The following is an 18,999-nucleotide window of genomic DNA, read 5'->3' as shown; positions in this document are numbered from 1 at the left end:
TAGTAGTAGTAGCGGTAGCGGTAGCAGTAGCAGTAGCAGTAGCAGTAGTAGTAGTAGTAGTAGTAGTAGTAGTAGTAGTAGTAGTAGTAGTAGTAGTAGTAGTAGTAGAAGTAGTAGTAGTAGTAGTAGTAGTAGTAGTAGTAGTAGTAGTAGTAGTAGTAGTAGTAAAAGTAGAAGTAGTAAAAGTAGAAGTAGTAGTAAATGTAGTAGTAGTAGTAGTAGTAGATGTAGTAATAATAGTAGTAGTAGTAAAAGTAGTAGTAGTAGTAGTAGTAGTAGTAGTAAACAACTGACATATCATATGGCACTTATCATTGAGACGCAGGCATTTAGCAATCAATAGAAATCAATTTATATACAAATAGACAAATGCGTCAGTAGAATACAAATAGGCACAAAACATGTAAGCACTTACCATTTAGACGAATCATTCATGCCTTTGCAAAAATAGATGAGAAATGTCATAAAACAGCATGCATTAACGGGAGTATAAACCCTTCCATATCAGTAAACCTAGTTTAGCTAAAAGCAGTAGGAATAAAATGTCAAGCAAAACATTTAAGCTTGAAATTACTTGAATATGCTATAAAGATGCGTTTAATATATTGAAATGAAATATAAAGATAAGAAAAAACTTGAAAACATGAAATTCAGCACTATACCCATGATTCACATAATTTTGCACGAACAATTTGTATATGTTTGTTTTAAGCCTTCAACACACTTTTTCAAGATTCAGAATGTGCCGGTATGTGTCTAAACACGTTTATGCTCGTGATTATGACATCTAAACATAGCTTCATAAACTCTTTCGCACCAAGTGATTCTACAAGCGGTTAGAGGAAAGGCAGTTAAATGTTTGGCGCCATGGCCCCGAACATAAATAAGTTTGTTAAGAAACACTAAAGGACTACGGTTTGGATGCGGAGGTGCGATGGTGACGGACTCTTTCTACGTAGAAATTTAGATAACATTGTGCAGCATTATCATGAACACTGTTGCAGCGAATCGAGTTGTAGAACTAGACTGTAATAAACCTTCTTTCATCAACCATTTAAAGCAAATGCGTGTATATACATCCACGGAACTATGTGCACCACATGGGCATAGTCTGTTTGTATAATGTAATAATGTTCTGAACGTAGGAGGTAAACACTTTTCAATCCGCAGTGACTTGGTGATCTTGCCTTTGAACGAAAATGTCTCACGTGCGAGAAACACTTTACAGTACAGGGAACGCTGAATGGGCAGTCTGTCTTCTAGTTGGTTGAATTTGATTAAATGTGATGCTTATATGAATTTTCATATCTTATTACAATTATGATAATTAACACAAGCTTGCATGTTAGGTGATATAGCCCAACTGCGTTCATACCCCGATAATGACATAAATCCCGCAATTCAATCCTTAAATGAATCCTCGTATACTGCATAGAAGGACGCTCAGATCTGACATGAGATACACAGCAGAGGGCAATAAAGATACACATCAATACACAGAAGTTTTGTCAGTGAAACAGACACAGAAGTAGTTTACTTAAAGGTAAAAGGGATGTGTTATTGTATTCATTAATCTTTTATTCAATAAATCAGGATACAATTGAAATACACCCAATTGATATGAATTGTTACATATCATCGTTGTGTTTAAACTCGTTACCTGCAATATTTAGAATATAGGTTGAGGTGTTCCAATTGGCTTTCATCTCAATTAAACTCATCTCAATTCAACTCAAAACAAGTTTATAATTACATCAAGTTTGCATATAATAGCAAATTCACTGACACTTGTAAGAGAAAGGACATGAGAATGGTAAACACGCAAAGAAATGCACAAAACAATACACGAAAAACAATCATATTTAAGAACAATATTCAAGTTTTTAGTCAACAATTCTACTCCTTTTATTACAGAGACTAAGTGCAAATAAAAATATGTTTTCAAGACACACCTTTTCGTACCTCATGACACACGAGAATGAACCAATCATTTTTTTCGTTGTCTTTGTTTTTAAACACCGCGTTTAATTTACATAATTTTATTTGTCTAAATTCCAAGTAAAAACCCATATTATGCAGTTATGCCAAAACATACAAGAATACATAAGAACGAACTAGCAGTATATTGAAACACAGTATTATGAACGGATCCATTTTATACAGATTGTATCGTTGTTGTTGTAATGTTGGTGCCGTTTGTATTCTGCAGAAAATCAGGCAGCGTATCAAGATCAAACATGGATGTTCCCCATGTATTCACAGCTAACATTGAACAACCTATGCCAATTATCTTCATTGGCAACCCAGCTAAGGCCTGAAACAATTATATATGATTATAAAGATACAAAAAAGGTTATAAAAGTCAAAGCGAGTATTTTAGCACTTAATGATGATTCATTTGGGTACATACTTTCAACTGCGTTGTTTTAAGTAGAGAGTCGATTATGTGAGTGTTCCTTTTCCCACACTGTCTTAAGATTGTTTGCATATCTTTGTTTTCAAATAACTGCTATTAATTGCATCCGATTTGTAAGCGTTACGCCTTCTACACAACTCATAAAGTATACCGAGCATGCTGATACCTGGTAGCCTCTACGAGAATGCGTTTGTTATGACGTAGGTAAGTTATGGTCAAAACTGCTAATAAGAGGTAAAGGCAAACACGCTTTAGGTGTTAACCACCAGGAGCGTACCTAGGCATGGATGTTGACGTTTAGAATCATAATATCCTTCATTACCATTGACTTCAAAAGTTTAGGACGGGAGTGGGAACGCCATCAGCTCGCACCCAATTTAACACATTGACACCAAATTGATCTAAAACCTTTTTGGTAGGGTCGAATGCTTCAAAATGCTTCAGGAATGCCCCTGCTCTTACCATATCTGGTATAGAGATATATCCAGTCGCAAATACAATGGCGGATGGTGGCGCCGATACTGGCAGCATGAACGCGAATGAGCATGCGATTGTTCCCGATATCATTAGGTGTAGAGGATTGGTTCCGAGAGACAGGGACTGAAACAGGAGCCAAACCATGGGGAAAATTATTCAATAATACAAACTAAATTAAGAGCCAAGCAGTCAAACTATTAACATTGAGCCAGTATTATGGCATAAGGATTTAAGCCAAACACACACATAAAGCGAATCAGACACTCAACAATACACAAACAGCCACTAGACAACAGACAAAGCTAAATGATGGCAATACCATCTTTGAAGGGTAGGTGATACGATTGTTTCTTAATCTGTGCCACTTAATGATTTAAACCTGCCTCAGCCACAAAGCTAATTGGTCCCAACAGGTTTATCAATCTGGCTTCAATTTACGAAGCTGTTTCAATAATAGCTTGATACCAGACATGCCTTCAAATTTAAGTTGTCATATACTTACAAGTATTAATGAAATAATAGTTAAGTTGGCATAATATCAGCAGATAATAATGTAATTGCTTGCAAGAAACCACACCTCATTGGCTAAATATCTCGACATATTTATAATATAACCATTTTAATGAAAACTAACTATTGATACAAAGCTTTGCGCGTCACTATTTCGGACTGCAAAATAACACATAATAAAAACATAAACAATCTCAAGTACCATATCCCTCAAAATAGGCACAAACAGTTGTGCCGTTGCCGGGTTACTCATCACCTCGGTAACGAAGGAAACCACGGTAAGGATTAGAAGGTTCATCACAAGTGGATGAAGACCGCCAAGTAATTTGAGCTCCTCGCCTATCCAAGTGGAGAGACCGGATTCCTGTGTAATAAAAATACAGATCAATATTAAACCATGCCTAGAAGATTGAAATATAGCAATTAGCGTAAACTCCTCGCCTATCTATTTGAAGAAAGCGGAATCCTGTGTGCTATAGTTAACCGTTCAATATCAAACCATGCCATAGCTGATTGAAGTCTAGCCAATACTGTAAGCGCCTTGTCTATTCAGGTGGAGAGACCAGAGTCCTGTATGATATAGCAAACTGAGCAATATCAAACAATACAATGGATTATTAAAGTCTAGCCAATAGCGGAAATCGTCGGCTAATCAAGTGGAGATCACAGATTCCTGTATGATTAGGAAACATGTTGAATATCTAATAATTTCAGCGAAATTGAAATTTAGCAAAAAGCTTGTCCAAGTAAAGAGTCCTGATTTCTTTGTGATAACGAGAATGTTTTCACACAGAAGGATGAGGTCTAGCAAGTGCCTGCAACTCACCTTCTATCCAAGTGGACACTTCGTATTTCTTTAGTTTTTGGAATTTTCAAAAACAAATATTTAAATTAACCATATGGTTTCTTTTACTACAAACAGATGGTTAATACTCAAAAAACACTGTTAAGAATGAACATCATGCACAAACAACCAGGAAGAAGGCAAATTAGTGCCTAAATAAGTTTGCATTTAATAATATTAAATATAAAAATAACTAAGACAGTTTGTTTTTCATCATTGTTCTGCATTTCGAATATAAGTTGATGAACCGGGATATCTCTGGGGTCAAATACTAGTACAATAAACAGAGTACGTACATTTAATCAATGTGTATTAGAATACTGTTTCACTTTCAAATTATTCAAATGTACAACCTGACTCGCTCTAGCCATTGCAAACCCTCCTCCCACAAGTATGAGAACCCCCCATGGTAGCTGCTTGGTCACCATCTGCCATTTAAGGATTGGTGTGTAGGAAGGTTTGCCTGGAAAAATGAAAGCAAGAGGAATATAAGGTGACGGATATTAACCACCTGACTAATTCTGAACTAAAACAAAAACGAAACAACTACAATAAGCATTTAATGGTAGCGGTCTGGTCACTTTCTGCAATTTCAGGATAGGTGATATAGTTAAAAAGCGACCTCCGTGTCGATGTTGTTCATTACAGTATATTTTGTCGGAACCGAAATATAAAGAGGAGAACTGTTTGTTTCTGTGTACGATTGCAACATAATTTAACGAGTGAGGACCAAAATCTATAATTCACGAGTGTTTTAGCCTTTATTATGTGTCTAAAAGGTATATACAATGACTGCAAAGAAGGCAAACGTAACATAGTTTCGGAAATGACGATTTTGAAATTGTGTACGAACCCTGTGCAAACCCTGCATTTGAAAATGAGAGCTAAAATTCAAAACATTGAAATATATCAAACAGATATTTTCACTGTTTAAAAGCAAATGTCATTTGTATTCCATTGATAACTCTGACGGTACAACCAAAAAGCATACAATAAAAGTCAGTATTCAAAATGTTATGGCTGAATGGTATGTTTACCTTTTACGGACATTTGTTTGCAGTGAATAAATAAGACCCTCAAGTTTTAATGCTATTATAGTGCCATTTTGAACTGTTGATGACAGTATTTTTATGTTCTTAATATCATTAACCTATAAGTAATAAAGCGCTTAAAAGGTCAGTTAAATCTAACAAATATATTTTAATAGCTAATAAACAATCTTATTACTTTTCATAACAGCATTTAAGTGATCTAGTCTTGATACAACATCACCTAACTACATAAAAGTTTGCTTTAACATCAAACCAAATACAGCCGAGGGTTATAAACAAACAAGGACCTTGTAGGTAATAGATAATTTTACACATACATAATTCTAACCTTTCGGACCCTCTGCTGATATCATCGGCGCATTTAAATAACCTGGCGAATATTAAAGCCCATACTTAATTAAATATACATACTAAATTAAAGCTTTATGTCCATATCTATAACCAACACATATTCGTGTTTGTTTGATTTTACCTTTCCTCCAACATAGAATGTTCGGCCTCTTTTCCGGAAGGATAAACAGCAAGGTACTCAAAAGGATGCATGGCGTTGAGTCGGAAACTAAGCTGAAAGAAAACAATGCCCGTTTATTTGCATTTCCAGTAATACAATATAATTTACAGGGACAATTACAGAAGGTTAACCATGTTAGAGGAATTATGTTTGACCCCTTTTCCGGAAGGTTCAAGTATTGTTAACACTATGGGTTCCTACACTACACTAAAGTCACACTTACATCAGAATAGTTTAACAAAAAATGATGGGATAACCACATTGAAACACGAGTTCAATCGAACACATGTTTACTGTGGAATTAAACCAGTGTATTAACACACATGTCCCAATATGTACTAATACTTACCAAATCTCTGCCGCGCCTCAGTTTTAATATACTAAGTCGAAACATAATTCCTTGTTATCGATTATATTCGTTGTTGAAACATTTTAATGACGCACAATCAAAGTACCTCTGTCCGTCGTTGATGTCTGTTTCGACAAACAAATCGCCCCACCCAGAAATGTTTGGAGGATTTCGGAACAGCCAGAATAAGACCATGGAACCAAAAACAACCACCACTTGGCTCTCAGCAAACCTGTAAACAAATATGCAAACATGTATAGTAAACCTTAACACAAATATATTGAACCATTTATCAAATGATAACACTACATGATAGTTTATATCTGCTAAGTCATGATATATCAAACTAATAACACAGCTTTAGTTTCTATGTATACCTTAAAAGTTTATTTTGGCGATGTTCAGAAAATTAAGCGAGCACACCGATGCCGCAGGCCCAGAATGTTCGCACCATTTTCTTTAGATCGCCTTATTGAACTCTAACTTATTTGGTTTCCGCACTTATTTGACTAAATAGTTCCTCCCTTTTTTATTGTCACGTGATATTTTGGCGCGAAAGTTAAACCGCCCAGGCGTTAGTTTCATTAAATGATGGTCGGGCGATATCAAATTTAGGTGATCATTCATCTACTATATTTCAAATTCGGGTTCATGGCACAAGCTTTTACTGTCTCCAGACATGTCAGATTTACTTGTCATTCGTAGCTACTTCGCGTATGTGCATATGAAAAATAGACAACAGTACCAACCATTTAGACCGACAAAACTTTCCATTACGAAAAATAAATGCTTGTATTCATCGTCAAATCCGCTCTACATGATATAGAGCTTCAGAAATTAGGATAAATCTCGATTATCATTGACCACCAATGTGTGCGAACATCAAAAACCATTTAAGAGAGTATATCATTAGAGTAATTTTTAATGCATGATAAAGAAAAAACAACAACACTATTAACATGCCGAAGGAACAAATGTGATCAGATAAATATAATTTCGAAAACAGTGAAAATCAATTTAATTTATCATTAGAACTGTTCACTGACAATAGTAATAATCTGCTTAGCCTCGCTCAATATGAGTCTAAACCGGATCATATTCAAGGGCTTCGGTTATTTGTATAACAATTTTGATAAGAGTTCAACCTACGATATACGTCCAAGAGCTTCAGCTCGCCTCTTGATTGCTGCATTGATTGCTGATTTTTCAACTGGGTCCATTCTCTTCAAGCAACTATGGAGAAAAGCAGTCATAATATTTATATTAAAAAATGTTTTTCTTTAAGACAGATAATAACAAATATTGAAATAAAAAACTAATATAAGCTTTTGACTAGGCTACAATTCTGTTGAATACAAATTTAAAACGAGGACGTGGAAAGAGCACATTTTACCACGAACGCCGTACACAATGATAGAAGATTATTTTTGAATTGGATGCATAAGTTCTAAAAGGTAAATTAGAATTCAATTAAATGTATAAATATACTAAGAAGGAAAACTAATTCAAGAATATATTTAGCTAAACTAATGTAGTAACGTATTGTGGAGTGCAGCAGTTTGGCGTATGTAGATCTTATCAATGGATCTATTCACCAAACATCCATAAATTAATAACATATTTTTACTAATTAGTAAGAAGCATCGTTAATCTAAATCAAGTCCAAATACACATAACAAATTGCTGTACAAAACGTTTAATGTATTAACATGTATAAATATTGCTTTAAAGAATTACAGAACGTGGTAAACTTAATAAATTTATTTTATGTATAGTCGCTAGTTTATGAGAAATCAGTCTAGTAACTATTATCCATTTATCCAAATTATTAGCCACAATCATTTGAAGGCCAACTGGTTATTATACATATAATGTTACTGTTCAATAAGGGAATTTGCTATAAACGCCAGAACGTGATAGTGTACATATACCTGAAACCCAGAAAACGGAAAGACAACCACAACCAACCGAAGACGAGAGTTATGCAGGACAGTGGAAGAGCAAATCCCATCCAAGATGCAAACGTTATTGGGGACTCATTCTGTCCGTTGTCTCTGTAAAACCTAAAATCAATAGGCTATGGCTTAAAACGAGAAAGAATATATCCATGACTTGTGGCAATACTTTTGCACAGGACAGACAAACAGGTTTCAGCTGTTTCACGCCATACACGTTTCTAACAAAGGCATCTCTTAACATAGATGTTTCTCCACCATTTGAAATAAAAGAGGCTAAATTGTGTGACGATTTTTATTACCAACACCCTTCTTCTCTTGTGTGAGCTAATATTGGAATATCCAGTCTTTAACAAGGACATTTCGTCTATATTTGATATAAATGCATCACTTATAAGCTTTCATTTATTACCTCGTTTAATAAATTAGTCTTATTATGATTCACATATGCTATCGAACTTCCTAACCAACTCATATGAAACCTATGCACTTTATTGACGAATATATGGAGTAGAAACGCCTTGGGAAGAAACGTCTTGGGCTTGAAACATCCACAAACCCTTTTGCACATACTCTTTCGGTCAGAATATTTATCTGAGTAACAAGACTACAATATCAGTCTTTCGAAATGAATAGAAGTTGAATCATATGTTGCAAGGGCCGAGGTGAAATGAGCTGAGTTTATATAAACAGAAAAAGATGGTTCCCATTCAAATTCTCAAATTGTATAAGGATTATAGACTTAAATAGAGGACATATACTATGACGATGTACGATATACATTAACAGTCTGCATTGAAAGACAGAGACACTCCTGTTCAAGTTTGTCTGTTTATCTCCTTCCTAGGATATTAGATATCTGGATTATTTAAACTCGCTTTAAGAACACCTTACACAAACAGTTCCACATGACAAAGTCGATTCACTTTAGACTTGCATTAACTTAACAGGAACATGAAGGTTAAGTTTACTTTTAAAATCAAATATAAATGGTTTGTTTGCAGGTCGGTGATTTACATAGATCACTTAATATTTAATATGTTTATTATGTTTATTTTAAACACCTTTCCGTCTGTAGTTGGATTATACATCAAACAAAGAAAGTCAGATATAAAAACTTATCAATCATACTTGTCCGCGACGTCTTTCAGAACAAGATTTGGTGGTGTCCCAGTTATAGTTGCAATTCCGCCACAATATGCTCCGTATGCTACGCTCAAACACAGTGCTTTTGCAAGCGCCTTAAACGCTTCGTCTTTCTTCTTCTTATCTGATGGTGTTTCCGTCGGGTCATCCTTGTGCTCATTGTCCAGTTCCACCTTTTCCTCGGTGACATTTTCTTCTTCCGGTTCTTCAGTGACTGTTAAACTGTGTCTGTAGAACACCAATGTTTACGACACTTATTTGAGAGAACACAATACTTACGCATTCACTTGACCTTTTCTTCTCAAATCAGTACAATTACGACTAAACATGTTAAAAAAATGGATGCACATGCAAAGTTAAATATATATCGGATCATTTTTGCTGCTTCGGTTGATGAATGCATAATTTCATAATCATTTAAATTGGATAGGCTGATCGGCATACGTACAATTCAATCTTCCCACAATGAAATGAAAGAAAATTCAGTTGACCACTGACCTAACGTTATTACATGGTTAACACAATAGAACGTTTACTTTATATCATATCAAAAACTAATAACCAATGAACATCGCGTCAAAATAATTGTTTTCGCGATCGATGATTCGAGTTGCATATTCAATCATACCTCGGCACATTTCCGTTTAACTCATATCGTTGTTTTGAATCCTCTGGACTAATTTCATCAAAGTCTTCTTTAAGTTCAAAGGCTGGATTCACATTTGACTGTAATTCTGGAAAACAAAACAACTATACATATACATTTATCAGACATCGAGGAACTAACTCAAGAGAACAGATCGTCCGATTCATCATGTTTATAAATTACTCTAAAACTGTAAATAATTTAGTGTATTACAAAAAAGGAGATATCAAGTATTTTTGAATGGGAATAATTTTAGTACAACCAACGTGAACACGATAACATCTGCTTGACTTTGTATATACCTGATTGAGCCCTGACTTGTTGATCCAGAACAAATGGCCATGTTGTTAGGATGGTATATGACATGCATTTGACTTTGTACAAATTTTGAATATCATGTGGCGAATGCCGCATTGTCATTTTTCCGATAAAGAGAAGCCACGATGCACCCCATTTTTATATAGCCGTACGTACCTGATTAATCTATAACCTCTTAAACGTATACGCATACAGCCAAAAGCGATCACAGCGCCGGTCTCTTGCGTTTTGTTTATCAATGTAGAAACATCGTGGTGGTCATGCTTACTACGACCAATTCATTTTTGAACGTACCTGTCTGAGCCCTGACTTCCCGGACAGACTCGCACACGGCCAGTATGATGGGTATCATCATGGCGGTGGCTGATGTGTTGTTTATCCAGAAAGACAACAGCCAGGTTGACACCATGGCCCCTAGCATTAACCTGAATATCAATGAAGATGTTCAAAGAAGTAGTTATTTAATAAAAGTTGCATTAATCAAAGAATTAAAACAAGGCATTTGCAATGAGTATGTATACACATCAATATAGTCATGGAAAAAAATGGTTAGTAAAGAGGACGTATTATTTCACAGTAATTCATATCGTAGGATGTATAACTTTCATTTACAGACTTTTGGCCCCAGTATTACGTTTAATCGTTAAGAATTGAAGTTTTAAAATTAAACAGACATGGCGTCGCTGATTTGGTCACCGGACTGCTGAAAACAGGTTTCAATCTATGACATTTAGAATATATTAGGATAAATCTTAATACCTACGAAGGACCTGCCTGCCTAAAATATGATACATTATTTGAACAATGAAATGATAAGAGATTAAATCATTACTGATGCTAGTTATCGATTTAAGTTTTTCATTTTAGTTATTGATTCCAGTTATTGATTTTAGTTATTGATTTTAGTTATTGATTTTAGTTATTGATTCTAGTTATTGATTTTATTTATTGATTCTAGTTATTGATTTTAGTTATTGTTTTTAGTTATTCATTTTGTTATAGGATGCAAACTCATATCAAGGAACTTGTTACATTTCTATTTGTAAAGCGATTTCTAATATAAAGTACATGTGTATGTGTAAAAAGGAAAATGTACCATTCTGAAGTTAATTTCGTGCCTAATCGCAAGTCATGATGATCATAATAAATGAGTAAGAGTTACTTAAACACCGCGATTTACCACCGAAAATTGTTTATATATGATTGTTTATTCTCCTCATTTTAAACAAGGAAATTATTCGTCAGTATAACATGATTACAAAAGTTACTTACTTCCTTATTTTAAAACGTTTACCTGTTTAAAAAAAAATGTATAATTAATCTTAATACAATGATGTTTACATTCTTCATCTTTGCGACGGTTATCAAGTTTTCATTTAAACTTTGTAAACAGGAAAAAAAACTTTCTTTTGATATGCTGATCTACAGCACGGCAAAGGTCATAGGTTATATTCTGGAATGTAAGCTCAGGCAACTTAACCTGATCTTTTTCACATTTATGGGATAGAATTTAATTTTCTTATTTTCCTTGTAAGCAAGTGTAATCATACATGATTGGCTGAGCTCCCACAAGAACCAGGACGTATAGGGATATCCTTGTGTGAAGTCTCGTCTCCTCCAGGGCCATAGCAATGAGCAGACCTCCGAGGAGCAGCATCGATATGTCCTGAAAATCAGGATAGATTAAGATAACACAGAAATACACTTGGCAGGATGAGGTCTGCCAAACGTTTGAGGTGTTTACAGATATCCTGTATTCGCAACGATCATAGCGATGAGTAGGTCGCCATGGACCAGCATCGATATGCACTGAATAAAAGGGGTGTTAACATATATGTAAAGTAGGCTAAGCCCCAAGGGGATAAGGGCGCGTAAGGCGCCTCAGCGATGACAAGGTAACGAAGGACAAGCGTAGATATGTCAAAACAACGATTAGACTTCTTTGTGTCCCAATTCATATAAGTTAATCATTTATTAAGATTTGTTTTGATAAGTAACTGCTAGGGGTCTTCACATTGTTCCAGCCATTATTACTGTAAACACAAATCATTTCAACTAATAATATACCATATGCAACCGATCATGTTATTAATTGAAAAGCTTTTGAATGCGGCAAAATACATACTTATGTTAACAACTTTCTCCTAATGCATTACATAAAGATATAGATGATATGATATGGATATTTCAAAATTGCTTGAATAAGGTGAAACAATAACAAATTATTATTTGATCGAATAAACAAGTTCACTTGTCATTTTAACTGAATGAAGAGTATTCCGTTGATAATTGTCTCGCATTGCATCTTGTCAGATTTAACGTTAATTGTAAAAATATACATGAATCTGATATATGATAAATCTATAAGATAAGCATTGTTCCATATGTACAGACCGGAAATGTTTTCTTTTTCTATATGTTTAACATATGGGCTGTAAGCTTAAAGTAAAAACATATCTTCCTCTTCGTAGCCCGAACCAGTCCGATACTGCTTTGTTTATGATATTTATAAACTATCGTTTAGAATGTTTCTTACAACCAATTCATTCCATTGTTGACGAGCGCTAGCATGTTTTCGTTCGAGAAAAAAACAAACCTATCATAATGTGAATGTATCCTTTTTTAATTTCATAAATGACATGACTAAGAGGATTTCGAATTTTGAAGATCCTTTAATTTATATTAGTGTAATTTAAAACAAATTCCATAAAATAGATAATGCGAAGCATCAGATTGCAACCATGACATGAAACATAAGAGAAATTAACGATATTAACCATTATCAAACATGTATATGTTATCTTATAAAACATGACGTAGTTGTGATGAATTAAGTGCCAAATTGTAAAAATATAGGCTATACATAGACAATAAATGACCAAAATAAAACAACCACAGACCGAAAAGTAGGTGGAGCTAATCAATCTCGCCGGAGCAACGCCGACCATCGGAAACAGGAACACAGGAAGAAGTGATGTCACCGCTATTGGCAACGCCTCCGTAAGCCACAACAAGGCCATAACTATAATAACGTAAGCACATTTCGACTCCTGAAATTTAAAGTGTAATGATATGATATTGTGATATGATGCATTTAATACCGGCTGGTATCTATTGTTGTACTTATTGAAGGTATACTAGAGGAATAACGTAAATTTGCGCCATATCGCACAAACGCTCTTGAAAAATAATAATGTAACAGGTAGCGTTAAAACAAGATTGTATTAATAAAAAGCTTCACACTTTACGAACGAGTCAATTTACACCATTTAACAATGTTAGAATGAGTCCCAGAGGTTTCTTCCCGCTAGGATTATTTTTAGTAGCAGACCACTATACTGATTCAAGAAAGTATCAAACACAGCATAAATGTATTAGGCTTTAAGACCTGCTTGCAATAACTTCACCACATGGAAAAACCTAGAGCGGCGACCCCAATCACCATTTTGTAAAATAAATAAATATTATATTAAAACTTAGCCCTTACGTTTTCTACGACTTACAGCCCATTTCAAGATGTATTTGGGCCATATTACAATTTGCTAATTGAATTTTCTTTCATACAGGATACCATTTTATTCCAAAGTCTGTTTTTTTACTTTGCACTGTATTAAACTTTGGGAGCTGCTTGCGTTTAACTAAACATGGAAGCAGCTATAGCTGCGAGCCTCCCCCGTCCCCCTAATATTTTTAAGATAAAAATAATATCGCAAAACTGAGAGATGCACTCCTACTCCCAAATAAGATTGACCATAATTAATAATATCGTTTCAATATTCCTAAAAGGATGAAAAATGTCAAAAACAATAGTTCCGAGTTTAATTTAAAAGAAATGAGCATAAAACACGGTATTTCTACCTTTTGAGACTATAGTAGAACAGTAATTCTTAAGTATTCACCAATCATTGAATTTGTTCCAGCTTTCTGCTATTAAATAAACGGTTACAGTTTTGCTATCGGTGATACATTTTTACCATAAATGCATTATTTAGTAAGAAGGTAAAAGTTTATCAGTCAAAATGTATGTTTGTTAGACATGTGTATGTTTTGATTTTGAATAAGAGTGTCAATTTAACAATCATAACTTTTTTTACGACTGACAAACTATTTAAATATATAACCTGGACATATTTCAATAAAGCTATTGCAGTTTTCTTCAAAAAGAAATCACATTTCTTTGGAGTCGGCGTATTTACTTTGCAAGTTAGTTTGTACAATTCAAATGGTTTGAATCCCAAACATATTCACTTGAAAAAAAATTTGCGTGAAAAAGTACAGAATCAAACTGTGAAACGTTGTAAGACATGAGCTTTATAGTAAACAAAAGAACACTTTTTTTATTTGATATCTTCAGTGGCATAATGAGATTGTTGTTAACAAATTGTAAATCAATAACAAACACAAAGGTTGTAAACATATTTCATGCAACGGAACGAAGTGATCAAGGAGACTAATAAGTGACTCAAAACATTGCAGTTCTATACACTTAAGGTTCTTCAGATTAATTGCCAAAAACACGTACACGTGAAAAGACGTATTTATTGCAAAGCAAAGCAAACATTGCCCTCCACTTTTCTAATAGATATGTTAGCTATTCAGTCGAGCAGGCAGGAAATACGATCGCGATATTTTAATTGAAAAAGCATATCAATTTAACATGTCACTTAACGTTCTCTTAGCGATATGTATCGGATAGCGTTATGAGGATAAAACATCTTTATCTAGCTTTTTTTTAGGCTGTAGGCCGCTAGGTCTGCATACATTTATAATCATTAATCGGAATCTAGCATCGGCAGCACGACATACCACTTTTAAGATTTGACGATTAAATGCGCACACGGGTGTATAAACGCCAGCTCTGTTAGAACTGCCTTGGTCAACGACCTAATAAGCAGTTACGTTACATCTACATTACCTAGTTACTAATTTGCTCTAATAGATACGGAACTGCGTTCTGCATATCGATTAGCTTGCTAAAAATAGGACTTTCATGAGTATTCATAATGTGTTATGCGATTAATTAAGTTCGAATATGATGCGATATTGTTTTATCATGCAAATGAATTCATAGAAACACACAATAATTTTAATATCAACGTGCTACCAAACGCAGAATGCGTAAATAGTTTCAAAATGAGTAAAATTACATAGATGTATATATCCGTTTTTACTTTTGGCCGCGGCCGGGGAACTAGATATAATCGGTTTAAAATACAGTCGAACCCCGTTGGTTCGCACTTGCTTGGCTCGAATTTTTCATTTGCTCGAACTTGATGTTAAGGACCGATTTCTTTATACTGAAAGTCGCCTGGCTCAAATTTTCCGAGGCTCGTGATATATTTGCTGGTCCCTAGGAGTTCGTGTCATCGGGGTTCTACTGTAGAACCTGGCTCATCGGATAAGGACGAAAACATGGGTCGTATTGAATATGCAATTAAATACTTATAAATCGTAAGATATAAATTATTTATTATAATATTTAGTTTTATCCTATAAACAGTTTTGATGGTGATTGCAATTAATTCATTAGTATTATTTTATGTTTATTATAGCCTAGTTCGGCCCTTACTGGACAGTTCTTTATTGAGAGTGTTAGAATGTATTTATTATACTGTGCCGCATGAAATCATTAACTCATGTAACACTGCGTAAAGTGTTTGAATATACGGGAATGTACTGAAACCCGTATATCCAACGTGTACGGAAAGTGTACGGGATGTTGAATATACGGGTGTGTTCGGGCCCGTATATTCATAAAACTCGCACATCATGAGTATACGGGAATCAATGTACGGGCGTGTACTAACCCGTACATCCGTGTTAAAAAAAAATGAATTCTGTAATCAATTTAGGTCTTTGGGTGTTAAATTTGATAGCATACATGATATGAACGACATTTGTACCATTGACTTAAAAATCACTGTTACGTAGAAAAACAGAATGGTATAAGTAAAAATCACCTTTGTAGAAATTTGAATGCTTTAATGGATTTTGACAGCTTTTGATGAAAAAAAGGTCGAAATGATAACAAATAAATAAAATGGACAATACTGCGTTGATTAAGTAACGACTAGTACTTTAACTATTTTGATGGTTGTGCGACACCGTACATCTCCGTATATCTTGAGTGTACGGATTTGTACGGTCTCCGTACATGTTGAAAAAACGGGAAATTATGTTCTTTCGTATATTCATAGTGTACGGGATTATACCATTCCCGTACACGATGAATATACGGGCGTGTACAATTCCCGTATATTATGGATGTACGGAAAAATGTCAGTTCCCGTACACGCTGAGTGTACAGAAAAGTTTGGATATACGGAAATGTACTTTTTCCCGTACACCCATGTTATAAAATAGTTTTGAATTTTGTAATCAATTAAGGTGATTTGGTGTTTTTGACAGCATATATGATATCAACAACATTGATATCATTGACTTGCAGAGAAACGGTGATATTTAAGGAAGGGTCATGTTTTGTAGAAATTGTGAATACTTTCTGGGTTTTAACAGACTTTGATGAAATTAAAAAGACATCTTCATGGTACAGAAGAATAAGATTTGACAATGCTGAGTGGTGTTACATTTGACAGCATATATGATACGATCAATATTTATTGCATATACCATTGACTTATTCGTTTTTCCGTGTTTCGCAGAGTAACAGGAGTCGCGTTTTGTAGAAATATTAACGCTTTAATGTGTTTTAACAGCCGTTGAAGAAATTACAATTATGGCATCTATATGATACACAATAATTGAATTCGACAATTCTTGGTGGATATATTCACGGCTAAGGCCCGGGAATGTTTAGTTTCCCGTACATGATGAATATACGGGCGTGTACAAATCCCGTATATTATGGATGTTTGGAAACATACAAGTAACATTGCCCGTACTAAGTGGAAACACGGACAAGTTGTGTTTCCCGTACACGCTTAGTGTTCGAGAATGTTTAGTTTCCCCGCATGATGAATATACCAATGGGACAAATAGGTTATGAGGGGAGGGGTTTACTCCTAAATGTTAAGACTTATATAAAATAAACACATAAGGCTATATCGCTTTTAGTAAATCGTAGGAATTAACTTATAGTATGTTCCTATCATCTTTAGCCATTACTTAATGCATATAATAGATATTCACAATTAAAGCCAAAGCGCTCAAAGCGTTGATAGGCTTTCGACCTTCTACAATTTGTGTGTATTGTCATATTATTCCGAATGGAATGGAAAGTGTTTGAAGATTTCTCAGATTCTCTTAGTAACTTCAGCCCAGAACCTTGATTTCTTTTTTGATTTTTTTAAAAATAATTTACCACTGATATTAGTCTGTTCATTTTGTCCACGAGTGACATAGGTTGAGGGCAAATAGTTAAAACCTCAATACATACAGGGAATAAATAGTATGTTGGTTATTCGACCCAGACGAACTTTGCATTTTGCTTAGTGAATTTGGTTTAATAGTCATACTCTGGTAGATAATACTAGGTCTGTGTCGTGGACAGTGGAAGTATATCTAGCAAAGGCGTAGGAATTTTTCGGGTGAAACGAAGGCGAACCCGATATATTCTGCAGCCGAGCCAGGCTATACAGGTCATGGTTCAATATCACTACAAACACTCGCTACATGTTCAATGCATTTATTTCATTATGATATTAAAGGATAATGTGTTGGATGTTCAAAACTGCACCGGAAAGGAGAGAACTCATTACTGTTGTAAGTGAGATTTTGTCATTCAACACAAAAATGAAGCTAACTATCCGACCATTGAATGATGAATATCTTTCAGCATTTGCGGGTGGGGTAAGTGCACATGTAGATTTTCTAGGCGATTTTATTTGTGTTATTATCATGCAATGTGATTGAACTTTGTAGGCGAGTGATTGCTATGGTCGGTTGTTTGCGTACTTATAATAAGATTCTGATGCATTTTTTTGTGCTTTACTCTGACATTTTATAATAGCAAAGAAGTCCGTTTTTGCGGTCGCCTGACCAATTGACAGTAAATAAACATCAATGGTCAACTATCATAATAAACTAAACTTTCACGGCACTTTGTTATTGGACCGATTTGTGTGCACGCTATAGGATTAACTGAATGGAAGTGTAGATTTTACTAAAGCAAATGCCTTATCCATGGCAGTGCATTTTTATGAAACCAAAGTTCCAGATACAGTTTCGTATTCATTTAACTTTTACTCAATACCTTACAAATGAATTTGATATTCCACATCTTAAATGAGTATTTTTGGTGACTAATACTCCATGGTTTTGATTGAATTAAGTATCATGATTAAATCTAAAGATTTTTGCGATGGATGTTTATGTAAATTTCTTTTTTACAATTATATTGCTGTATTCACAATACGCTGCCTTTCAATGCCTTTAGCGCTTTGATTATTTAATTTGTATTTAACGTTAATAATTGTTGAAAATGTTTCAATGTTTGCATTTATAGTTTCCTCATATGTTTTTAGTTTTCTTTATGTAAGCCTATTTGAATAGTTTATAAATGCAGAATAACATCACACTAACCTGTTTCAAGTCTGGATCATAATTTGTTAGAAGTCCTATTGGTAAAACAAAGGCAACCACAGTCATCCAAACACATTTTGTCGACACGAGCGTTTGAGTACAAATATTAAACTTGCCCATAGCGTTTAATTGCTACGTATTATAATAAACGAACGTTGCAAGTGGATTTTATTTAATCACCTTTATAACAATAGTGCGATGTAAACATTCGCTTTACTCCTATCGTGTGTACAA

The 18,999-nt window shown here is 34.5% G+C and overlaps 1 protein-coding gene across 1 annotated transcript; it reads right to left on the bottom strand.

The window, feature by feature from the left end:
• Positions 1–1,421: 1,421 nt before the first annotated feature.
• On the bottom strand, positions 1,422–18,999 carry LOC128224460 (solute carrier family 13 member 2-like). Its single transcript, XM_052934299.1, has 14 exons — positions 18,766–18,999; positions 13,125–13,274; positions 11,775–11,890; positions 10,519–10,649; positions 9,889–9,994; positions 9,246–9,488; positions 8,091–8,222; positions 7,309–7,392; positions 6,266–6,391; positions 5,772–5,863; positions 4,601–4,710; positions 3,606–3,767; positions 2,879–3,016; positions 1,422–2,314 (listed from the first exon to the last, which is right to left on the bottom strand). The coding sequence occupies exons 1-14, from the start codon at positions 18,883–18,885 to the stop codon at positions 2,156–2,158; spliced, it is 1,869 nt and encodes a 622-aa protein (XP_052790259.1). The 5' UTR covers positions 18,886–18,999; the 3' UTR covers positions 1,422–2,155.

This window comes from Mya arenaria, chromosome 17, assembly GCF_026914265.1.
Source record: "Mya arenaria isolate MELC-2E11 chromosome 17, ASM2691426v1".
In the NCBI taxonomy this organism is placed as follows: domain Eukaryota; kingdom Metazoa; phylum Mollusca; class Bivalvia; order Myida; family Myidae; genus Mya; species Mya arenaria.
Note: the sequence above shows the minus strand (reverse complement) of the source record. Positions and strands in the feature narration are given on the sequence as shown.